The sequence below is a fragment of the Crotalus tigris genome, unplaced genomic scaffold (genome assembly GCF_016545835.1).
Source record: "Crotalus tigris isolate CLP2741 ecotype Arizona unplaced genomic scaffold, ASM1654583v1 scf7180000017698.756297, whole genome shotgun sequence".
Lineage (NCBI taxonomy): Eukaryota > Metazoa > Chordata > Lepidosauria > Squamata > Viperidae > Crotalus > Crotalus tigris.
In genome coordinates this window covers 502809-529026 of record NW_024096575.1, presented here as the reverse complement: position 1 = coordinate 529026, position 26218 = coordinate 502809, and the positions used below count along the sequence as shown (strand labels likewise).

The window sequence follows — 26218 nt, the reverse complement described above, 5'->3', positions numbered from 1 at the left end:
GACATGACCTCCAAGCCTCAATGAGAGTCAGGCAACAATAATTAGAATACCAAAAGGGCACAGGTTAAAATACGTTGAACCGGAACAGGCACCTCAAAAAAAAAGACCCAAAGAAGGTATAAAAACCCACCCACTCTCATATAAATATATATAGTTTCACCAAAAATACATATGCTATATAACCATAACATATATGGTTGCTAAGGATTGACACTGACTTGATAGCAGATAGTCAATCAATCTAGCTATCATCCATACTGATCATGAACAGTGTTAACTACTTAATAAGAAGTGACATTGAATAACTGCAACTTTAAATGGGTGGAAATGAAACACTATCAAATGCTACATTAAAACTTCCAACTCATTACTTACCTAGTATTTCAGGAACACACTTAATTACTTGCATACTATTTCAAGAACACTATAGTTATTGACCAAGAACATTTCTGGCTGGACAGGGGATCACGTCAAGATTTCACCTCTTTTAATCCTGAAAAGGCTCTCTATTGTTCCATTGAGAGGTGACTAAATCATGATCGCAGTTGCATATATTAGAGATTGCATGCATTAAACATTACAAAGTAACAGCCAGCTAGTAATTATGAGGGCTCCTATTATGCAGAGGGTAATTAGGAGAACAAACTCCTGGTGGACTACAATGGTAAACAACAACCAAAGCTAATATCATACACTGTGCTGGTGGTGCGTATGCATTTGATTTTAATGCATTGTTCTATAATTAGTTAGATCAGCTCAGAAGAGGTTTATAAGCCAAACATAATTAGCCTGACTAATTCTTTCACTGACTTCAAAACTTTCCAGGAGACATATAGGCACACTTATTATGTCAAATAAACGTGTATTTCTGTCAACTATCCTGTGTCAAAACCATAGACATGATTTACGCTTGAATCATATTTCACTAAAATCGGAGGCAGCTTGCCATATATCTGTAGCTCAATCGTATTGGTTATTTATTATTAATAATTTTAATTATAAATATATGGTGTTAAACATCCGTTATTATTAATAATTATGATTTATCCCAAAGTTAACACAAAATTTACTAAAATCTATAGGTAGTCCCCAAGTTATGACCACAATTGAGCCCAAAATTTCTGTTGCTAAGAGAGGCAGTTGCGAAGTGAGTTTTGCCCCATTTTACAACCTTTCTTGCCACAGATGTTAAGTGAATCACTGCAGATTTTATGTTAATCATGCAGTTGTTAAGTGAATCTGGCTTCTCCCATTGAGTTTGCTTGTGGGAAGATGGCTGGGAAGGCTACAAATGGTGATCACATGACCCCAGGACGCTGCAGCTGTCATAAAGGCGTGCCAGTTGCCAAGTGCCCAAATTTTGGTCACATGACCAGGGGGATACTGCAATGGTTCTAAGTGCGAAAACTGGTCGTAAGTCACTTTTTTCAGTGCTGTTGTAACCTCAAATAGCCATTAAATGAATCGTTGTAAGTTAATTTAATGGCTATTTGAAGTTACAACAGCACTGAAAAAAGTGACTTATGACCAGTTTTCACACTTAGAACCATTGCAGTAAGTTGAGAACTACCTTTATTCTTAAATATAATATGTATAGGATTGCAGATAGACAATATGGTCCTGTCATTGGAAGGCACTTTATAGAGCCTGGAAAACCGATCTAAACTCTCTGCTGCTTATGGTCTATGAATTGATACAAGACAGCAGAGAAAGAGACAGCAGGAGTGGAGTGGAGTGGAGTGGAGTACTTTATTTGAGTACTTTATTTGGCCATGTGTGATTAGACACACAAGGAATTTGTCTCCGGTTCATAAACTCTCAGTGTACGTGCAAACAACATCGTAATAATAATAATGATACCAATAAGAGAAGGTGGTGGAAAAGATGAGAAGGATAATAGTAATACTGTGATACTACGTGGATAAATATAGTTAGACATGCTACTGGCCATCTCAATGATTGTTTGGGGGGAGAGCTGGATCATGAAGTAGCAATATAGTCCCTCTGCACATGCACAGAAATGTCTTTTGTGCAAGCAATGCATCTGATTGAGTTGGAGCAGCCCACCCTGGTGTGTTGTAGCACTGCAGCAAGGGCATGCCTCATTGATCCAAAGCACCTTGTTGAGACAGATAGCCGCAGGTATGTGCAGCTCAGTTAAACGCCGTATACGTTTTTCTCCATAGCACTACCTCAGAGAGAAAATCTATATGTATTCTTACTGAAGGTCTAACAGATCTTTAGACTGCCCAGTTTCTTCTTCGCTGCTCTGTTGAAAAGCATTTGTTTCTTTTTTTCAAGCACATAGATACCCGATAAAAGTTTATTGCAAAATAAATAACATGTTAAACACAACCATTCAGCATTTTATGAGTTTAACTATATTTATGAGCTTTCTTGAGAGTTCCCTTATTGATTTTGTCTTCTGTTCAAAGTATAAGGAAGGGACTTTATTCTGCACTGCTAAAATATTTTATTATTTTTATTCAATTTCTCTACTGCTTCCTGTGGAATTATCTTTGGATAGCAGCTCCTTAGCCATAAAGGCTTCTAATCTCTATTCTATATCCCTCTCTAGGTTCTCCCTGGCTAGGCTTCTCTTTTCCTGTCTGAAATGGATTCAAGAATCTAAGGATTATACAGTAACAGAGTTGGAAGGGACCTTGGAGGTCTTCTAGTCCAACCCCCAGCACAGGCAGGGGCCTTGTATCATTTTAGACAAATGGTTGTCCAATCTCTTCTTAAGAACCTCCAACATTCACAATTGGAGCATCCACAACTTCTGAAGGCACATCATCCCTCTGATTAATTGCTCTAACTGTCAGGAAATTTCTGCCTAGTTCTACAGTAGGTTGCTTCTCTCCTTGATTTGTTTCCATCCATTGCTTCTTGTCCTCCTTCAGGTGCTTTGGAGAATGGGTTGATCCCACTCTTCTTTATGTTTTATATTTTTCATCTGATAAGATTGCACCAAATATAATTCTTAGTTGGGTCATTTTGAAAGAGAGACAGAGTTAATTAACGTCTTACTACTTTTTGTAGTTGACCCACAGGACTACTACTGAAGGCTACAGAAAATTATTAAGGGATATCTAATAAAACAGAACCAAGGTTATCATGAGACAGGTTACAATCAGCCTTAAATATTATTTACAGTTTGCTTCTTCTGATTATTAGAGATTCTTTCCCTTTGACAAAAGTGATTATTGTAAGTTCAGAGAATAAAGTTGGGATCAGCCCTAAATTACAGACCTGCATTGATTTTTTTTTATTTTTTTTTTAAAGAGAGATTTAGAAGAAGGGTTGTTGTTTTTTTGAATCCCATCTCAGATTTAAGTCTAAGCAGATGCTAGACTGCAGGAACTTTTTCTCTCCCTCATTCCCTAGCATAATCCCTCTTGACAGGTAGATCACTGCAGGAATTATGAGATCCAGTGGTAGTGCAAATGAGGAATGCAATAAAACTTCAGCTTTATACTTGAGTAAGCAGAATAGGGAACTTAAGGCTCCAGCATTGGAACGTTAATGGAAAGGAGCATTGTGTTTTATGTAGGAGCATTACATTAGCTTATTCTTTGCTTGGAGCTTGATAGGGAATTCTAAAGAGAAGGGAGGGAGATGGAATTTTAGATAGATAGATAGAAGGATAGATAGATAGATAGATAGATAGATAGATAGATAGATAGATAGATAGATAGATAGATAGATAAAGATGAAAGACAGATAAGGCATATATATTCTTTCTTTTCTTTTTCTTTTCTTTTATAAAACACTGTACAACTTGGTTAATTATTTACCCACAAGAAAACCTGTCTCATTCTGACACAACTTATTTCAGGGAAGATCACAGTCTCAGAACATGGTATAGGGTTTCCTGCCTGAGCAGCGGGTTGGACTAGATGACCTCCAAGGTCCCTTCCAACTTTATTATTATTATTATGGATCATTGCACAGTCAGCCAGATGTTCAGACTGGATTTGGCATTTTGTCTACCTATCGAGTCCTTACCCAGGACCTGGGATAGGCAGATGTGGATGTTTGATGGTATTACAGATATCGTCGCAGGATGGAAGCAGTTCCTAATAAGGCCGCCTTTTGCAATTGACTAATAGCGAATTTGTCAATGCCAATGGTGTTCAAGTGGTGCTCCAGTTGTTTTGGGATTGCACCCAAGGAGCCTATTACTATTGGTACTACCCTTGCTTGCTTTTGCCACAGTCTTTCTATTTCTATTTATAGGTCTTTGTATTTTGTTATCTTCTCCAGTTCTTTCTCATCTATTCTGCTGTCTCCAAGCACTGCCACATCCACTATCCAGACTTTTTTGTCTTTCTTATCGACAATTGTTAAGTCTGGGGTGTTATGTAGCAGGTGCTTGTCTGTTTGAATTCTGAAGTCCCAGAGCAGTTTAATTTTATCATTTTCTATGATTTTCTCTATTTTATGATCCCACCAGTTTTTGTTTACAGGCAAATGATATTTTTTGCAGATCTTCCAATGCACCATTGTTGCTACTTTGCCATGCCGCTGCTTGTAGTCAGTCTGTGCAATCTTCTTGCAACAGCTTACCAGGTGGTCCACTATTTCTTCAGACCCGGGCGACATCCGAGCCGGTATGGCATTCTGAAATTTACGTCTCACCATATTTTTTATGGGAGAGACACTCTTTGTCTGACTCCTCTGATGAGACCTGTCCAGTATGGTTGAACCTCTGGCATAGCTCTCATCTTCCTCAGAGTACACAAGCCCCACAACCACGTCAAGATAGTGCCTCACTGGGAGTATTATTATTATTATTGTTGTTGTTATTGTTGTTCTTGTTATTATTATTATTATTATTATTATTAATACTTACTATTTAATGTGATAATAGTACTAAGCTGAAAATGTCTCCTCTCTCCTTATATTTCCCACAGGCCATTCATTCATATTCCCTAAACATAAAAGGAATTCTGTTCTGAAATTTTCAAAGGAGGGAAGAAATTCCAAGGTTTTGGTCCAACCCTTTCATGACAAAAAGATAGGACTCTGCAACCTCTTGTACATCAAGAGACAAACTAGACGGCATGTTACCATATATCACCTGCCCCACTTCCATTGTCCAACCCAAGACAATGGTCTGAGAAACAAACTCTTGTGTCCAAAGGATGGATGGGTTGGAAAAAGCATCTCAGAAGGGACTCGCCCTACTTTTTGGGAAAATAAATATAAGGGAAGAGAGAGATACTTTCAAACTTGCAAGTTCTGTTACTTTAATGCTACACTAAAGATAGCATTAGTACACATGGTTGGTGCTTCTTGTGTGGACAACGTCAAATGCTCTTCAAAAGCAGCCCCATGGAAAGCACTTTGCAACAGTCCAATTGAGGGTTGACTAAAGCAAGAATGAAATGAGTGCCCCCAATCTAGGAAAGGGTGCATCGGACACCCAAGATATATATGGGTAAGGGTCACCTGGCCATGGCTGCCACCTCTTCTTTGACTCATGTTATCCAGAAGAATCTCCACATTCTGCACCAGCTTTGACTGTGATAGTGTCACCACAACCAAATTTAAATATAGCAAATCGCTAGATATCATGCAACTAAAACCCCTCAGGGTTAAGCTGAAGTCTTTCCTATGCAGGACACTTCATCCGATTGGGCAAGGATGCAGTTGAGTATCATGATTATATTAATCCTATACTGATTTTAAGGACCTGCCTCAACTAGATCTCCCAAGAAAGCAGAACTCTTGAAAACGGGCATTGTTTCAAAAGGAAAGTTCTATTGAGAGTTAGTGATGGCAAGAGAGCAAAGCAAGGTCTAAAGATTTGGTGCAGAAAGGATTACATCAAAAAGGCAATTCAAAACTCCTCCCCCCCCAATGTCCAACCATCCGGCTGAAATCCAGCCAATCCACAGGTACCACAGTGTTATGGGAAACTGGAGATTTAGTGCCCATCTCAAGGTCTCTATTGGTTTTGTTTCCCAACAGTCCCAGGCTCTGTTGTCTGGAGATAAGACAGAAGTTTTCAGGTTGCATTCCTCTCACCCAGAGGGAGGGCATCATGTACAGAGCAGAGCAAAGCAAATAATAATCCCCATGCAAGCATCCTCCCCTAACAGTATGGCAAGCCCCAAAAATAGATAGGCAAAAGAAAGGAAGCGAGAAAGGGAAGGATTAAAGGGAAATACATTTGAGGGGCTCTGACACTGATAAATGGCCTCAACCCAGAGATTTCATGTAGATGTTAAGGGTTGACCCCCACAGCACCCCACAAAGTAGTCCTCAGACTCAACCTTTCCCTCTCTTTTTCTTACCCCCAAAGCCCCCCTCCCCTGAACTGGTTTTTGATGGAGGAGAACCACTGAAAAAGAGTGCCTTCTAATGCCAACCCCTTCTACCGGTTCAGATCATGATTGAAGATATCAAAAGCCACTGAGAGATCATGTAGGGCCAGGATGGATGTTTCTGGCACCAATAGACGTTATTTATAATCATGATCAATGCATCTTGGTACCATATTTCCAGGAATAATGGACATCTTTTTAGATCTCCTGTCCTTCAAAGGTTTATGAAATTAAATTAATTAAAAATTAGTATATGATAATGATGTAAGACGCCAGTTCCTTCAAGGCAGCAGTGAAAACATGGCAGCCACCCTCATTTCTATGCACAAAAACATGTCACCACTATGTGCAGAACACCAGCTGCCATTTTTCTACACAAATAATCCTGCAATGCATAGAAATGTTGATTTTCTAGACTGAAATAGTGTGGCAACTGAATCTTGCATATGAACCCTAGCTTAATAGAAGACCATTTACTAATATTGTGAAGATCCTATATTAAATCTGCGATATTTGCAGGGGATAGAGTGACAAATCCTCTCTCAAGGAAAGGCTCTCTCAAGGGCAAGTCACTCTCAAACTTATAGGAGATATATTGAACAGAATTTAGTCTGACCATAAGAAAAGTACAGCTACAGTTAGCTCTGAGAACTCTACTACTTTGAATTTTGCAACTTCTTATATATGAGTTTGCCTTTGGAAATGGCCCAGTACACTAAGATAACCAGATGAAACAAGTCAATTATATTAGGGCATTGTGTAACTTTCAATGTATAACCAAGACTCAGCTGAAGATGTTGGTGTTATATATGTACTCATCACTGCTTACTTTCAAAGTAATATACACTAGATTTCCATTTTTGGAAAGAGATTTCTATTACTATGATATCAACATTAAAAGGTTTGACTCCAGGTAAACCTAAAGCCAAGGCCTCAACTATCTTCTGAAGTTATTCTCCATGAAATGAGATGAAGCAGATTGGTGAAAGAGAGAACAAATTTTCAGGATGTGACCCTAACTGAGGACATTTCTGCTTAAGTAGGCAGAAATTATATCCAGATCTCATGTCCATTCTCTCCTTATTCTTCATACTATAAATCCCCCTATGTTGTTCCAATCTAAAGTATATACTTGCAGGGGTGAGTAAGCAAAATAAAGTCAGGTATTTGTCCCTACTGTTTGGTGATGCCTCTATCTAACACAGTGTTTCTCAACTTTGACAATGTTAAGGCATGTGGACTTCAACTCCCAGAATTCCACAGCCAGCAATGCTGGCTGTGGAATTCTGGGAGTTGAAGTCCACATGCCTTAAAATTGTCAAGGTTGAGAAACACTGATCTAACAGGAGGCTCCAAACTTGGCAATTTTAAAAATTATGGACTTCAGCTCCCAAAATTCCCCATGCTGGCTGAGGAATTCTTGGAGTTGAAGTCCACAAATCGTAAAGTTGCCAAGTCTGAAGACCACCATTCTAGAAGATTAAAAATTCCAGAAAAGAGAACTTATTTTGTTAAGGCTCTCAGAAAATACAAATCTGTATCCAATTAATGTTCTTGCTTCTTCCTGTTACAGGTGAACAGGTTATCATGTGGTTATATGTACGGTGACAAGAGAATGATGTTCCTATGCCAGATCCCATCACTTCTTGAAGATGGTAGACAACTGATTTTCTTCCTGCTACATCTAATCAATGCTCCATTCCTATCTGAAGACTTCTTGGGGTTAACTCTTCCAGTAAATCTGGAACAGGCATGGCTTTTAATAAATACCAGAGATTAGCCTAGTTAAGAGAAAGCATTAACGATTTATTAGCATCAGATCTTTTTTTATAAGCTTGCTGAAAATACATGTTTTCACAGTAGGGGTTACTGGGTTTAAGGCAAAGATATTGAACATTAAGGAGAATAATCAAATTCATTGCTGAGAAGAGACCATAATTTGATTGTATTGGAAAAATAATTTCTTTTAAGAAGAAAACAGGGTCCTATTTCTCAAACTATAGGAAGAAATGTCCTGATTCATGAATAAAAGTTTCCCTTTTTGAAAGTGACAAGAATGGTCCATTGTTTTGATTGTTGTTGTTATGTTGTTAATTGCGAAGTCGTGTCCGACCCATCGCGACCCCATGGACAACATTCCTCCAGGTCTTCCTGTCCTCTACCATCTTCTGGAGTCCATTTAAATTCACACCTACTGCTTCAGTGACTCCATCCAGCCATCTCATTCTCTGTCGTCCCCTTCTTCTATTGCCCTCAATCTTTCCCAGCATTAGGCTCTTCTCCAGTGAATCCTTCCTTCTCATTAGGTGGCCAAAGTACTTGAGTTTCAACTTCAGGATCTGGCCTTCTAAAGAGCAGTCGGGGTTGATCTCTTCTAGGACCGACCGGTTTGAACGCCTTGCAGTCCCAGGGACTCGCAGGAGTCTTCTCCAGCACCACAGTTCAAAGGCCTCAATTCTTTTGCGTCAATTCATGCTTTTTTTACATGGGGATGAGCAAAAAGCATAGGATTATTAATCCACAGAGAAATTACTCCCCAGGTCTGCCAAATACATACCTTTCCTTTATTACATTGCACCAGCTTCAGGTCAGGAATGAAGAATCTGTATCTCTCCAGATGTTGAACTCTAATTTTTATTTCCTCTAACTCCGAAGACTGGCTGTACCTCTACTTTATCAACATCTGGAATGACACAGCATCTCCCCACATCTGCTCTCAATATAAAACAGATGCTAACATTCCAGCATCACTACATTTTAATATCAAAATTTGACAAGCAAGTACATTGGTGTATCTTCCTCCTTTCAGTGAAATGTTACTGATCCTCACCTGCTTTCTTTCAATCAACTCTCAGAGATGGCAAGTCCTTTAGGAAGGACTGTCTTGTTATGAGTCAGTAGGAAGCAGTCAGCCATCTGCTGCTATGGTATAATTCAGTATTTCAACACATCCCTTTCCTGCTTTGAAGAGGCTCAGCAAATGTAGCTGAAGTTTATCCAATTTATGACCACTAGAGGGCATTTCAAGACCAAGTTATGCAAATAAAAAAATTCCAATTTCACCCAAGAAGCATTTGAAGATCCTGACAAAAAAAAAGTTTTCTCCATTGTGTTTCTCATTTTCACTTGCCAATGAATGAATATTTGAGCCAAATTATTTTTAAACTTGTCACTTGCAGTAGCAATTTTTCCACTTCCGGGAATCCGCTAAAAATATCACCGTTTCTTTCTTAAACTAGACACATGCATTCCATACATAAATCCCACATTTTAGCTATTTAAATTTATGTTTCAGATATAACAGTTGGGCAAAAAAGCCTAACATGCAATAATATAATGATTTTTCATTGTAGTTTTGATTTGCCTATTACATTTGTTTTTCTACTGATGCATACCTAAAGTACTTTCCTGTTGTTGTTTTTCTCCTAGTTTAAATTCCAACATTTTAAATGTTTAATTGAACATGGAATCTTATTCTTTTGACTCTACTACATCTTCAGTATGTTTAGCACTCTAGTATAAAAAGATAATATGAAAAGCAAACACAAACACTAATATAGGTAGTCGTTGACTTACAACTGAGCCCAAAATTGCTGTTGTGAGACAGCTTTTAAGTGAGTTTTGCCCCATTTTACGACCTTGCATGCTACAGTTGTTAAGTGAATCACTGCAGTTGTTAAGTTGGTAACATGGTTGTTAAGAGAATATGGCTTGTCAGAAGGTCACAAAGGGGATTATATGACCCTGGGATACCACAACTGTCAGTTGCCAAGCCTCTGATTTTTGATCACATGACCCTGGGGACGCTGCAATGGTCGTAAGTATGAAAAACAGTCATAAGTCACTTTTTTCAGTGCTGTTTAACTTCGAACGATCCTAACTGTTGTAAGTCGAAGATGACCTGTTGCTATATCAGATATCAATTAGTTGTAAAATTTCATTATTCTAATTACAAATTTACTTCATATATCTCTGACTTAATTTTGTCAATATTTCAGATTTTTATACTTGCACTTGCTCAGCATCACAATATTGCAGAAAGCCAATTCAAACCACAAAAATTTATGTTATTTAATGCCCTGTAGCCAAAATATTTGATTTTATCATATATCTTGTACAAAGATATAATGTAAATTTGATGGTAGAACACAAAATTGCACCAAAATTCATAAATGTTATGATTTCAAAGGCATTGTAAAGCATTTGGAGATAATTGTCTAGCTGTCCTTATTTCTTTTAAGATAAAGTGTCAATTACAGATTTGGATTCAAGTTTGATATCCTGGAATAATTTTACTTTGTCAACATGATGTGTCATATAAAGAGAGATAATTACTTACATTCTTGGGAAACAGAAATATGTCAATGCTGCAAATACTGTATATTCTTGCTTTGACAATATGCAAAACTGTCTGGCATTTATTGGGTTAATACTTAGCTTAGACTGAGCGGGGAAAAAGCCCGGGAAAGAAAGAGGAAGTAAACGTTTGACCTTCTCACTAATTGGATAATGTGACCTGTGACTGCATGAGAAGGGAGGGGTTGAGCAAGGAAAGCTTGATGCCAGCGACAGGAAGTTCAGATTCTGGCATTAACCAGTCCAACATGGTGACCGGCAAAAATTGTAGCTCTGCAAATAAAGACTTTAGGAAACATGCCTGAAAGTTCTTTGAAGTGCTTCATTAGTCGGAACATGTGACAAAATAGTTATCATTCTCCTCTAACTTCTTAGCTTCCTGATTGGCCTTCAACTCATCCATTGTCAAAATCTCACTTTTTTCGACTTTGTTCTCATCCCTTCATAACTTCTCCAATTACTACTGCATTTACTGAATCTGAAATAAAAAGAGTGGCAAAATAATAATCAAGAAGGGAAGGAAAAGAAAGGAAAAAAGTTAACAGTAGGGGGTGTCAGACTACAACGTTAAAAAAAATCCAAGTTTGCTTGGAAATTTTTTTTAAAAATGCAATCTTACACTGAATACCTGGAACAGTGGGTTAGCTAAGTAGTGTTTAATTTTAGGAACTTTTCACAAGATTGTTCCTCAAAGAGGATTGTCTCAATCCTCACTCGATTTTTAATTGATCATGTGCCATCAAGTATCAAATTCACATTTGGAAAAAGGAAGAAACTGAGAAAAATGAACTTGATGTACAGTATGCACAAACTTGGAATGGACCATAACTGTTAATCAAGACTGATTCTAATCTATCATCCTCCACAAGCAGCTTGCTGATTGAGATGCTAAATAGAAAACTCTAGTCTTGCAACATTTTAGCAGATCCCACTTATAAGAATGGAACACTAACTGACTTGCATATCCTTGTCAGAAAACAGCTAAAAATACCTTGCCAAATTGAAATGAAATCAAATTTAGAGATAATAAAAATGAGGGAAACGAAACTAGCTGCTTTTACTGCCCTATGAAATCACACATTCTTATACTGATTTGAACTGATCAGAGCTGGTGTAAACAGAGAAAGGGAGAGAACTGGTTTTATGAGATATATATATTTGATCCTCAGCACAATGCACAGATTTCCAGGCTCCAATTCCAGGATAGTTTCCAAAATTAATACAATTTTATCACCTGAATTGCACAATCTAGCACATATTTTCTGTCCCATAATATTAGATCTGGCAAGATATTGCTCAGTTGGGAATAATTATTTTCCTGGACAATGCATGAGAACTTACTAAGTTATAAACTGTACTGAGCTGAGAAGGCCTTGATAGTACCTTGATCTGCAAATACAGTATTTCTACCAATTGGCGTAAAGTCCTAGCACAGGGGTAGGCAGCCTTGGCTCTTTTATGACTCGTGGACTTCAACTCCCAGCATAGCTGGCTCAGGAATTCTGGGAGTTGAAGTCCACGAGTCATAAAAGAGCCAAGGTTGCCTACCCCTGTCCTAGCAAGAACGAGACTAAAAAGAGATAAACCATACAGAGCAAGTAAACCGTAAATAATATTTATCAGAGGCTTGATCAGAAAGTGCCTAATAGCTATTCTCCTTCCTTCCATCCTATAGGAGAAAAAAGAAAGACAAACCACATCTGGGTTACAAATATTTGGATGCCCACTGCCTGGCAGCTGAGAAGTAAAGTATTCTGCATCCCTTTATGAGCATGTAAACTGGTCATCTACCAGTTTGGTCCAGTGGTTAAGGTATCAGGCTAGAAACCAGGAAATTGTGAGTTCTAGTCCTGCCTTAGGCATGAAAGACAACTGGGTGATTTTGGGCCAGTCACTCACTCTCCATCTAATCCACAGGGTTCTTGTTGTGGAGAAAATAGGTGGAAGAAAAGCTGTTAGGTATGTTTACCGCCTTAAATTACTTACGAAGTAATAAAAGCAAGATAGAAATCTAATAAATAAATAAATCTGGATTTTGGATGGATCGATGGATAGACAGACAGACAGAAAGACAAATATTATGCTATCAAATCAGTGTAATCTCCTAAAGACAATCATTAGATATTCCTTTTCCAGGAAGATCGGATCCCAACAGGCCTTTCAAGTCTTCCAGCGGTACACCAATTGCCACTACAATTCAATCATTCAACCTTGCTTTGGCCTTCTTCACTTTGCTTCCACTTTTCCAAGTATTATAGAATTCTCTGGAGTTATTTGTGCAAACCAGAAGTAAATGCAAAAAAACAGCAAAAAATAAAAAAACAAAACCTTGTTGCAAATTGCAAGCCATGTGACCCAGGGATGCTGCAAACCATGGTAAAACCGAGCCTGTTAGCAAGCACCCAAAATACAATCATGTGATTGCACAGGAATATGGATGCCATAATTTGAAAAACAGGTTGCAAGTACTTCTGGGGAGGTGTCAAAACTTTGAACGGCTGCTAAGTGATCAATGGTAAGTCAAGAACTACCTATATAGTGAATTTAGCTTGGCACACCACATTTGAAGATGGATATTGTAAAAATGCATTCGATCCAGAGCAGAATGACCCAAACGTTCCCAATCCTGGAATGAAATACTTACATAGAAATTGTTGGAGAAATTGGATATGATTATTTTGGAGAAGCAAAGATTAAAGGGAGATTTTTTTCAGATATTTCTTCAAATATCTGATGACTCTTCCACAGAAGAGTTATTTCAAAACATAGGACATTAAACAACAGGTTTAAATTACACAGAAGTACATTTTAGTTGCACGTTACAGACCATAATAAAAAGCAGTCAGAGAAGGTGCATTTTCATTTTTAATTTCTAAAACTTTATTAACCCTTCCTCCAAATCATTTGAAAAAAAAAACCAGCAGTCTCTGTTCTTCAAGCTAATGAAGATTGGAGAGAATCTGTAAATTTCGGAACCATTTCAGAAACTGAGCAGAAGTGGGAAACAAGAGTTCTGGGGCAAAGGTCTTTCCTTCCCCTTGCTCAGTTAGCAAGACAAACGTGGGTGGTACAATTTTCTCTATTTACACATTCACACAGATGTGTATCCATGACACAGGACATTCTCTACCGATTTCCAACTTTGCTCATTTTCACACATATAGCATCTTCTGACATAAAGTGGCTTTGCCCACTGTTGCATTTCAAAGGTCCTTAAGACCGTTTTATTCCTATACATGTTAAACCTTGGTCTGTTTTTGAGTGACCGGTATACTATTAATTGTGTATGTTCTTCTGTTGTTATAAACCAGCCATATTGTCAATTGACTGAGCAGTCCACAAATATGAGGGGTCCTTGGTGCTCTCTGAGATTGTATTGTATTGTATTGCATTATACTGTATTGTATTTTTATTGTATTGTATTGTGCTCTCTGAGCTTGTGTCATCAGTGCACTGAAGATTTTACCTAGTTTGGCAATGAAATGTCTACAAGAAAACAACCAAGCTCAGAGAACATTAAGGACCCTTCCGCCATGAGCTACAAATATTCTCCTTTATTAGTCTACAACCCTCCTCCTCCTCCTCCATTTTATTCTATTATATGTGAAAAGGATTTCATTCCCAAATTCAAGACAAAACTTGTTATGAGAGAATCTTGGCTCAATTACTGGCTAACCTGCCAGAAGTATTCCCCAAGTGGCTTACACGGGATAATAAAATAAAATTACATTTGGTCTCTGTTAAAATGCAAAATATTACTCTGAGATAGAATATCAGCATACACCCAGCTCTTTTCTCAGAAGGCCTTTGGAACACTATCCTTAAGGAGGTGTAGATGGTGTAAGTAAGCTCATAATCTTTTTGGCACCGGGTAAAAATATTCCTATTTGCACAGAATTTTTAGAGTGGTTTTATTGCCTCTGCTTTGCCTCCTGTCTAGACCAGCTTTCCTAAACCTGATGGCTTTAGATCTGCTGGAACCTTATTGCAACCCGCAGGTCAACAAGTCAAATTTATCTGTAAGGCACTGTGTTGAGGAAAGCTAATCCAGAATGTATTGGCTGAAAACTTGGTATTCTTAGGTCTCTTCCCATAACTTGACTATTGGCTGCACTGCCTGATAATAATATTGGATTATTTTCATTGTCTACTTTTTATTGTAACGATTCCCAGTCTTTTAAAGCCAGCAGGCAGAAATTACCATTGAGATATGACATGGACAAAGAAAACAGATCGATGGGAGGCACACCAACAGATAATCCCTGACTTACAACTATTCATTTAGTGACCATTTGAAGTTACAGCAGCACTGAAAAAAGTAATTTATGACCATTTTTTGTACCTATGACTGCTGCAGCATTCCTTGAGCGGGTTTGTTCTCACTGTCAGGAAATTTTTCCTTATTTCTAGATTGTTTCTCTCCTTAATTAGGTCTGCCTGAATCCCAGTGGGCTCAGACAATCCACTTAATGACCTTGACAGTGGTTAGGATGCAATATATATATATATAGGTCTTTGGTTATTTGGGTTTTCTCCCACGTAAAATTGGAAGTGTCTTGGTGATGTTTTGACAAAGTCCCATTCGTCATCTTCAGGCTGATATTTTTGGCTTCATGCTTTTAGGAGCACAAAGCCAAAACACCAGCCTGAAGATGACAAATGGGATTTTGTCGAAACGTCACCAAGACACTTCCAATTTTACGTGGGAGAAAACCTGAATAACCAAAGACTTACAAACAAACACCCGCGAAAACCTCAGAATATATATATATATATATATATATATATATATATATATATATATATATATATATATATATATATATTCTGAGGTTATATAAATATAAAATATTTTTATAGCCTGTACACATACTTTAATATGTGCAGATGTTAGGCAAAACTTTGCCCTATTTTGCCACATTAGTTTTTTTTAAAATCTGGTGAATCTTTTAATTTTTAGCACTGTCATGCACCCCTCTACTAAAGCAGCAGCCAGCCAAAGTATTCCACCTTAAGGCTACATTATACTTCTGTTTATTGTTCCAAAGCCTTGAAGGCTCTTGCTTCTCAGATTACGTGTGTAAAAAAAAAATTTGACCTAAAATTTAATCATCTTTTAAAAAAGAGAGAGAGAGAGAGAGAGAGAGGGAGAGAGAGAGAGGGAGAGAGAGAGAGAGAGAGAGAGAGAGAGAGAGAGAGAGAGAGAGAGAGAGAGAGAGAGAGAGAAGCCTGGTTTGGACGCTTTGCAAGATAACTTTTATAATAAAGTAATGGATGTGAATATATGCTCAGAGATACAGCCATTAGGCTCCTAAGAAAACATCTACAATTTAAAACAATACAGGGAGTAAGTATAAAAAAATATATGTATCAGCAGAAAACCAGCACTCTCTGAATTGAATGCACTGGCATGCAGACTGAGAACTGTTGCTCTCATAATACAATAAAAACACAGGAACTGAGAAAAATAACAAGGGTAGAAAGAAGTCAAGCAAAGGACATTTTCCCCATTAATACTAGCCTCACATATGAAAATATGGAGGGCTTCCCCCCCCCTTTCCCTCTCCCTGTCCACCTCAACATCCCCCAACATATAGACTTCTCGTTAAGAAAAGTTCATTTGACATTTTCTTCCTTAGGGTACTTGCCACGTCTGCTTAGGCACCGTGGGAACCAGCAGAGATTTTAATTTGAACATTGCAGCTCTTTGGGTATCATTTTATGAGCTGGAAAAACAGATACAGAGCACCAAGTCTTATATTCTCAAAACATGATGAGATTGCTCACTGGGCCCTGACCACGTCATTGTTTGCTGAAAACAATCCTATTTATGTTGAAAAAGTTTCTGGGATTGGTTCCATGGCACAAGCACTCATGCAGATGTTGTTGCCGTAGGCAAAACAAGACAAACTAGAAGAATGCCGTCTGCTGCCCCAGTGTGACATCTTTCTTCGCACTTCTCCTTCATTGCAAGGGCAAGGAAATCATGCACAAATGGAAAGCCTGATTTCATTATTTAAATCATGCACAAATGGAAAGCCTGATTTCATTATTTGTTTTTGTTTTTTTTAAAAAAAAAAACCTCCAAAACACTTTGAATTTCATACTCAGCCAAAACTGGAATTCTTCCATCGTGGTTTTGTTAGCTTTTCTACCATAAATCTTATCAGCTCTTGTATTCCTGAATTTCTTATATGTTTGAGTTGCCCAAAAAAAACCCTTACCCTCTCTGAACAATGTTACATGATCCTATGAAGTACAGGTCGTCTTCAATTTATGACTAGTCATTTAGTAACAACAAAAAATGCCCATCCAGGAAGTGGAGTCGACTTATGACTGTGAGATCTGCTTAACAACCACCATAAAACACCATCGAAAAATATCTGATCCCATCACATGGTGCCTTGGTTTACAACTTGGACTATTTACAATCCAGAATTCCAGTCCCATTTGTGGTTGTAAGTTGAGGACTACCTGTACAGGTAGCTCACAATTGGGACCAGAATTTCCACTGCTAAGCAAAGCAGTTGTGAAGTGAATGACATCTGAATTTATGACTTTTTTTGCTATGGTTGTTAAGTGAATTACTGCAATCATTAAGCAAATATTATGGTCGTTAAGCAAATCCAGTTTCCCCCCATTGATTTTGCTTGTTGGAAGCCAGCTGGAAGATCACAAATGGTGATCACATGATCCCAGGACATTGCAAATTTAGTAAATACATGTCAATTGCCAAACGCCCAAATTTTGATCACATGACCATGGGGATATTGTGACAGTTGTGTGAGGTCCGATCTTAAATCACTTTTTTTAGTGCTATTGCACTTTTAAACAATTGTTAACATGGTTATAAGTTGAGGACGAACTGAATCCTTATAGAATAAAGATTGCTATTGGAGAATTTATGGCTCACCTCTACACTGTGGGACCTTCTGAAAAGAGACTGTCCTTAAAATATCTCCACCAGATGCTAAACATCTAAGAACTATGAGAAGAAATCAAGAGGGATGGGTAAATTTTCTTCAGAGAAAGAAGCACCAATCCAGGTACTGTTAAGAAGTTCTTAAACGAATTTTACTATTAAGCCTGATTCCAGATGAGATCGTTATTGCATAATTACCAATAATGTTACAAGGGATCCAGATGCCTTTGATCTCTATTTGAAAAGTTTTTGAAATTTTTTCTAGTTTTTTTTTTTCCTTTCAAGGGAAAATTCATTAAGAAAGAAAAAAGAGATGTTATTTGTTTGGAGGCATTAGAGCTCTTCCGCAGTCTGAAAATTACTGAGGCTTTCCAGCTATAATTGAACTACAACTCCCAGCATCGCTCATTCCTAGCTCTGCAGGCCAGGCCAGGCCTGTTGGGAGTTGTTCAGCAAGAGCTGGTATGGCAAGCTTCCATTTCGGAGCTCTTTGGCTCAGCATGTATATAAAAGCTGGGCTTGTGATGGCTATTAAATGCAGGCCTTGTATTTTTCTGCTGTGTGGTTGCATTACTTTCTCCGATGCCTTTTTTGCATTTCTAAAACTCTTTTTACATATATTTTGAGAGACAGTTTGGTCTAATGGTTAAGGCACCAGGCTAGAAAGCAGGAGACTGAGTTCTAGTCCCACCTTAGGCATGAAAGCCGACTGGATGACTTTGGGCCAATCACTTTCTCTCAGCCCAACCTACTTCACAGGATTATTGTTGTCAAAAATAGGAGGAGGAAGATGTGCTGGATAGGTTTACCACCTTGGCTGTTTGTAAACATAATAAAGGCAGGGTACAAATAAATCAATAAATATTAACCACAACATACCTAAATGTTTGAGCTGACCTGATTTTATTTTTCTCGTGTTGTTTTACTCCTACAATATTAAAATCTACTCTTCAGTGATGGTCACTGCCTCTAGCATGACAGGTGTGATAGGGTGATCAAAGCCATGTCCCATTTTAGGAATATGTGATACATGTTAAAAAGTGGGGGTGGGGGGATTCTGATTTCCCATTACAGCCAACATTTTGGAGCCAATCAACATTATTGTAACTGCCCCAACCCTTTCTGCCTAGGTGCTCATATGATCAAGTCACTCACCCAGGAAATTGACAGGTCTTGTCCTGCTTAGCCCCAGTTGTAAAACTGAATATTTCTTCAGAGCCTAATTGATTAATACCGTATTAACTGTATATTAATTAACTGTATTGCTTGTAAGGGTGAGGACTGGTTGTAAATCATTATATTCAGTGCCATTGTAACCTCGAAGAATCCCTAAACCATGGATATCCAACAGTGGTGGGATTCAAATATGTGAACAACCAGTTCTCTGTGTGGATGCCGCTTCCAGAAGTCCATTCTGGGCTTGGGAAACAAAAAATTAGCTACCAGTTCTACCAAAAATTAGCTACCGGTTCTGCGAACTGGCTGAATCCTACCACTGATATCCAACCTTTTGGCTTGCCTAGGTCACGCTGAGTGAAAAGAAATTGTCTTGGACTACATATCACATAATAGTGTTAAACTTTTATGATCTTGTGGTGAGTCATTATTAACTTTCCAGGGCCGCATGTGATCTGCGGCATGAAGGTTGTGTACGCCTGTGCTAAATGTTAAGTTAAGGACTATGTGCAACCTAATGTTGCAGTGGAGCTATGCAGATAATCCTGGACTTACAATCATTCATTTAGTGACCATTTAAAGTTACAACGGCACTGAAAAAAGTAACTTATAACCAGTTTTCACACAACTGTCACAGCATCCTCATGGTCACATGATGAAAATCCAGAGGCTTGGCAACTGACATGCATTTATGACAGTTGCATTGACATGATCACCATTTGTAACCCTCCCAGCCGGCTTCCGACAAACAAAGACAATAGGGGAAGTCAGATTTGCTCAACAACTGCTTGATTCACTTAACTGCAGTGATTCCCTTAACAACTGTGACAAAAAGGTCGTAGAATGGGACACAACTAGTTTAACAACTATTTTGCTTAACAATGGAAATTTTGGGTTCAATCATGATTGTAAGTCGAGGACTAATTTTCTTGATTTCTTTCTTTAAGAGTACAGGGCATAATGTTTTTGAAGTCTTCGCTCTTATTGTTTATGCTAATTTCTTGATCTGGGCTTAGAGAAAGGTTACTCCAACAGCAGTAAGCCTGCTTCATCCCCATTTAGCTTAAAGTCATCATTTGGACTTACTTCTTGGTTGTCCCAACCAAGCGCCCAACACAGATCCAATCCCCCAATTACCATTCACTATACAGTAAAATTTATCAGCACCATTATTGCATTTTTTGTCTTTAAAACTTACAGTACTATACAGTACTTTGAAAGTAATGGCAACCAGTAAACATGCAGATTTTTTTTCTCAGAAAAAAAGTTTTAGTTACTGTAGGTTTACATACCTAGAGTGCAAATCTGGATGACCACTAGATGTCACAAAAGAGTTAGTGTTTTGCACCATTTTGCTGCCATTTAATGGCTATGTGAATTTATGCAGACCAGATACGATAAATTTAATCTTGGAGAGACCCAGTTTCTTTAATAAATTCATTTGGGTATTTAAGATTATGAAACAGAGAACCACTATTCCAAGGAAAGTTTTATTTATTCATTCATTCAATTTCTAAAGCTGTTCCTCTCAATCAGTGACTCTGGGGGCTTATAGCTCTATTATCTAACCCTGATATAAACAGATTTATAAGGTAGTCTTTTTTTTCTAGCATATTCACATATATGTAGCAGCTCAATGGGTCAGGCAGAAATCCAACTGATAAAGCTTTTCATTATTAGATATGTGTGGGAAAAATTTTCCCAGGTAATCTATACCTTCCAGACATTTCTGAGCTGATGCTATGAATCAGCAAGTTTTGGTGATAATTTTAATCATACCAACCTACCTTTGCTGGTTGTTGCACAAAGCTTCTGAAGATAAACTGCTTTGCTTTTAGCCCTTAAAAATAAGGTGTGTATATTTGTTGTTTTGCATTTTACTTGACTTTTTCTTATATATTTTTCAGCTATATACACTGCCCAGGAACTATTGAAGTTGGGTGGTTAATAAAATAAATATACAGATTTAAATAAAGAGTGGCTTATCAATTATTTAATTTCTTCTTTCCTTTCAGAACCCCTTCCCACTTTTAAAAATGATGGAGGACTCTAAAAAGAGCTTTTGCATTATTTTGATAATTTTAAAAATTCACATTGATGCAATCATTGCCATTATCATTTCTCACAAACATCTGATGGGGTTTTAATATTGTACTTTTTCAACATAGGCTGGCAACTCATTCTGATTTGATCTGAGTGGCTTTGGGGGACTCCAGGGGTCCTGGCAACACACTTTAATTGACAATCAATCAACTGATTTAAAACAGGGGTGGTCAAATTAATTTTCCCAAGGGGTCACAGGAAAAACTGAGTCTGTTGCAGATGGTGGAACCAATGGGTTTTACTTAATTCTGCTCAATATTAATTTTATCATTTTATAAAAAGCAGTAAATTATATGGTTTTGATTAGCTACTACTGGTAAGAAACCAGATATGCCTTATTTACATCTGATTTCTAATTTCCGATTGACCTCACATGGGCCAGACAGGGGCAGCCAAGAGCCAGATGTGGCTTAGGGGCTATAAAATGCCCAGATCTCCTTTAAGCAATGCAGGATTATTATCATCATTAAATCACCTTGGAAGGAAAGGAAATTCCTCCTCAAAGCAAGTTTACTTTCCACCTTGATCCTTAGCTGAAAAAAAAAAGGTCAAATTCAGCTGTACTCTCTATTCTACTTGCTGGGGGTGTTTTATTTTATTCTATTTTATTGCATGACCTCACTCGCACTTTAACCAACCTGCTTCTGACGCGGTAATACCGTAGGAAACTTTACACGAGAAAGGTGGGCAGAGAAACAGCCACGCGCTTCCCCGGGCGAACTTTCGCAGAGGTGGGTGGTCCCTTTCAGCCCCAAAGGAGGGACGGGGGGCGTGGCCCGGCAGGGAAAAAAAAACCTGGGTGGGGGGCCCAGGGCGGGCTGCACTGATTGGACCGGAGCGGGCTCTGCCTTCTCCCAGCGCAGCTGCTCGTGCTGCGGGCAGAAGAGCCGCCCCGGCCGGCCCAGGAAAAGCTCCGCCAGAGAAGGGAGAATTTTTTTTTTTTTTTTTTTTTGATCGGCCGGAAGGCGTCTCTGACCCGGCGATGTCCTGCTGGCCGGACCATGTAAGCAGCTGACAGCGACTTCGGGGAGCGCCGCGCCGCTTCGCCAGCAGAGACCCCCCCGAGGCGGGCGGAAGATCCAGCGCCCGGCGCCTGCTTTGCCTGCCTGCCTTGCCTGCTTGGTTCTGCTGCTCTGCCGGGGCTGCAGCCATGGGGCTGCCCACGCTGGAGTTCAGCGATTCCTACTTGGACAGTCCGGATTTCAGGGAGAGACTGAAATGTCACGAGGTGGAGCTGGAGAGGACCAACAAGTTCATTAAGGAGCTGATCAAGGACGGCAGCCTCCTCATCGGGGCGCTCCGGAGTGAGTAAGGGCGAGGTTGAGGCGCGGCGCCGCCGCTGGGATCGGGGAGCCGCTGCTGGAGTTGTGCTGCGCGGCGGCGGCGGAAAGGGCCGCTCTTTTGTTTCAATGGACCCGGCGGAAGGGTCTCTCCTGCTGATAGCAAAAAAGAAAGAAAAAAAAAAACAGGAAAAAAAAACACCCGGGGGTAGGGTGGGTTTCCACACATTCCATTCCACGCGCGCTTTTCCGCGTGTGCACATGCAAAAAAGCCGACGTGCCTTAAGGAGTAGCCGAAGCGTCCCGCCGGCGTTGCGTTTGTGGAGGTTCAATTTCTTTTCTCTGCTTTCGTTCAAAATGCTTCCCCCCCCCCCCCGCTGACTTCTGAGATCGTATTACCCTGCACTTTTTCCCTCTTGCAGACGTGTGCAGGACGCTGGGCAGACACCAGTGCCTCTCAAATGCAGGTAGTCCTCCACTTACAACAGTTCGTTTAGTGGCTGAAGTTAAAAGGGGCATTGGGGGGAAAAAAGTGACTTTTGGCCCGTTTTTCTCTCACGTAGAACATTGCTTGGGTGATCACAATTGAGAAACAGAGAAGTTCATCATTTTTTGGGGGGGGAGGGTGTTAGTCTTTTCTGGTTACTTTCATGAGTATTGAAATAGGATGTCAAAGGAAGTACAATCACTGATGAATGAATCTGAGGGGAAAAAAATCCTGTATCAGATCAAATCAAGACATTTATTGCAACCATAAAATCAGAAAACACGATAAAACTTACTTTATATGTATGTGTTTATTTCTTTGTGTAGATCAGTCTGTCAAAATGCAGATAGTCCTTGACTTACAATGGTTCATTTAGTGACCATATTCAAAGTTAAATAGCACTAAAGTGACTTATGTCCACATTTCATACTTACCAGCATTGCAACATACCCAGGGTCGTCAAAATTCAGATGCTGGTGACTGGCTCATATTTATGACGGTTGTAGTGTCCCAGGGTCATGTGATCACCTTTTGCGACCATCTGACAAGCAAAATCAATGGGGAGCCGGATTCATTTAATAACCATGTTGCTAACTTAACTGCAGTGATTCATTTTACAACAGTGGCAAGAAAACTCATAAATGGGGCAAAACTCACTGTCTCACATCTGTCTCGCTTAGCAATGAAAATTTTAGGCTGAATTGTCATAAGTTGAGGGTTACCTGTACACTTTCCCTCCCTCGTAGGTGTTTACAATCTTAAGAAACTGTCTGTGGCTTTACTGGGAAACTAAACATGTGATAGGTGGTGTGTTTGGTTTATTTTTTTTCCGCCTATGAGCTAGGTTCAAAGAGATTCAAGCTGGGGATTAGTTGCTTTGATGTCTGAACGTTTGTGGGTGTACAACTAAATGGAAGAGGAGAATCACTAAAGAAAAGTTTCCAAGATTCATAGTAAAATACAAAGGGAATATCTTTCTCACAAGGGTTGCAAAGAACTCCTTGACTTACAGCCACAATTGAGCCTAAAATTTATGTTGCTAAGCAAGACAGTGAATTTTGCCTCATTTTATGACTTTTCTTGCCACACTTGTTAAATGCCACTGCACTTGTTAAATTAGTAACACAGTTGTTAAGTGACTCTAGATTCACTTGTCAGAAGGTCACAAAAAGTGATCAAATGACACTGGGACACAGCAACTGTCATAAATACAAGCCAGTTGCCAAGCGCCAAATTTTGATCCTGTGACTAGGGCAGTGGTGGCGAACCTATGGCATAGGTGCCAGAGGCAGCACTCGGAGGCCTCTCTGTGGGCACACATGCCGTTGCCCCAGCCTTGCCTCCTCCCGCGACCCCCTCCTCTCCAGCAGCCCCCCCCAAAGGAGAGTCGCCCCCGAGCGTGGCCCACACAGAGCAGCACAGCCAAGGACATGGCAGTCAGGCAGCGTAGACAAGACTCTGCCCTCACACCTCATCATGCAGTTGATGCTGCTGGGCTGCCTGGGCGATCTGCGATGGGCCCTGTAGGTGGTGAGTGGTCCTATGGGCAGGCGGGGCAGGAGATGGGGGTGCAGAGTGGGGGTGGGGCAGGGGGGTGGAGCAGGGGCGGGGCCAGTTTTGGGGCACTCAGTCTCTAAAAGGTTCGCCATCACTGGACTAGGGGGATGCTGCAGAGGTCATAAGGGTGAAAAATGGTCATGTTACTTTTTTCAGTGCAATTGTAAATTTGAACAATCACTAAATGAAAGCTTATAAGTTGAGGACTAACTGCTAGAAGTATTTTGGCACTTTCGATGTTGGCGCATTGCAACTCCCGCTATCCTAAACGGTATGGCCACAAAATACATTGTGGGGAGAATTGAGTAGAGTAACAGTTTTGAAGGGCACCAGAATCCCCACCCCTGGGACATCCTCTAAAAGCAGCCAAAAATGAAGACTGCTAAATGATGCTTCAGTTATCCATTTCATCTGGAAGTGTGTTCTGGCAGCAAGTTCAGCTGGGGATACATAGGACAGAGTGAATGGATGCTGTGTGGGGCTGTGGTCTCTGTATGCAAGAAATACATGTTTAGAAATGCATAATTACGCTAGGGAAGCAGACCTGGCTGTCTTCCCAGGATATTTATTTATCTCATTTAGGAACTTTTTTTTTTTATGCTACCCACTCCCTTAACAGCTCTGGGTGGCTTATATAAATGCAAAAACAGTGATCATAAAAGCTAAAAATGAAGCCCAAACAATTGTAAAACACTTAAAAAATGAAAACAGTAAGCATCTTATAGAGGGAAGTGCATATAGATTTGGTTCCTTCCTAAGCTATATAGAAGAGACCTGTTTTATTCCGTGTGATGGCACCAGGAGAGTTAACATTTTAATATCGGACACATCTGTGACAAGGCCTGAAAAACTGATTCCCTAACACTCATAAAAAGATGGGCTATGGATTGTTGCAATTGTGATTAGGCCTAAACTTTGTATATTACAAATGATTTTTGTGTATATACCATAAGTAGTTCTTGAACTTGCAACCATTTGTTTAATGATCGTTCGAAGTTACAGTGGCACTGAAAAAAGTGACTTATGACCAGTTCTCACACTTATGAGCAGGGCTGCATCCCCACAGTCACATGTTAAAACTTCAGACATGTATTTATGATAGTTGCAGCATCCCAGTTTTCTGGGAGAGTCATTTACAACCTTCCTAAGGAGCTTTTGATAAGCAAAGTCAGTTGGGGGAGGGGGGACACAGACTTGCTTAACAACTGCATGATTCACTTAACTGCAGTGATTCGCTTAACAACCGTGGCAAAAGGTCATAAAAGGGGGGCATGACTCACTTAATAACTGCCTTACTCAGCAATTTAAATTCTGGGCTCAAAAGGATTACCTGTAAGTATATGTATTAGAAAATGTCCATTGAATATTGTGCATTACTATGATAGATATAAGCACCACAATAAAGCATCAGATAATTCACATGTGATAATTGACTCTGTGCCATCACAGGGTCAACTCTGGGGTTTTTTCCCCCCCAAAAGAATCTGCTCCCAGTGAGGTCCTTAAGATCTCTCAAATGATGCAACCTTGTTGTCATTCTGTACATCTTAGGTTGGTGCTGGCTGTCCTGTTCTTCTGTTTCCTTCCATCTTTTCCAGCATTATATTCTGAGAAAGAGAGTCTGAACCTGCAAGTTAGAAAGATAATTATAGCATGGTTATTTATGCCTCAAGGTAGGAATTTTGAGTTGACGTGTTCAGTTGACAATTTTTTAGGTCAGTTTTTTTTTTTTTCCCAACTTGTGGTAGTGCTGTTGAAAATCTTTTCTTCTAAAGTAATGATTTCATGGAGAGGATATTTCCCAGTAAAACTGGGAGGGTTTTCCTTAAAACAGCTATCACCTTGGGGGGATTAATTCTTCTTTTAGGCAACAGTGGACTAGTTAAACTCCCCTCTCTGTTTGCTGCTGTCTCCCTTCCACAGTGCTATTTATATTTTATTTTAACCTGTGCAATAAACGTAGGGAGGTTTTTAACTTCCTGTATTGTTTGTTTGACCCTTATCT

General features: G+C 39.4%; 2 protein-coding genes across 4 annotated transcripts in view; one reads left to right on the top strand and one right to left on the bottom strand.

Annotated features, from left to right (window-relative positions):
• The window catches only part of LOC120305935, a 32003-nt gene extending 9961 nt beyond the window's left edge, over nt 1–22042 (bottom strand). Inside the window, exons 1-3 of one of the 2 annotated variants that reach the window (XM_039338383.1) lie at nt 21528–22042; nt 20574–20626; nt 8759–8807 (exon numbers count right to left, since the gene is read on the bottom strand). In XM_039338383.1, the coding sequence (XP_039194317.1) occupies nt 8784–8807; nt 20574–20626; nt 21528–22041 (591 nt within the window). In that variant the 5' untranslated portion in view covers nt 22042 and the 3' untranslated portion in view covers nt 8759–8783. Of the gene's footprint in view, nt 1–8758; nt 8808–20573; nt 20627–21527 lie in introns of those variants that run through there. The other variant, XM_039338382.1, reaches the window with a different exon arrangement.
• The window catches only part of ARHGAP42 (Rho GTPase activating protein 42), a 148498-nt gene continuing 144286 nt past the window's right edge, over nt 22007–26218 (top strand). For both annotated transcript variants that reach the window (XM_039338380.1, XM_039338379.1), the window contains exon 1: nt 22007–22193. In XM_039338380.1, coding sequence (XP_039194314.1) covers nt 22040–22193 — 154 coding nt within the window. In that variant the 5' untranslated portion in view covers nt 22007–22039. The remainder of the gene's footprint in view (nt 22194–26218) is intronic.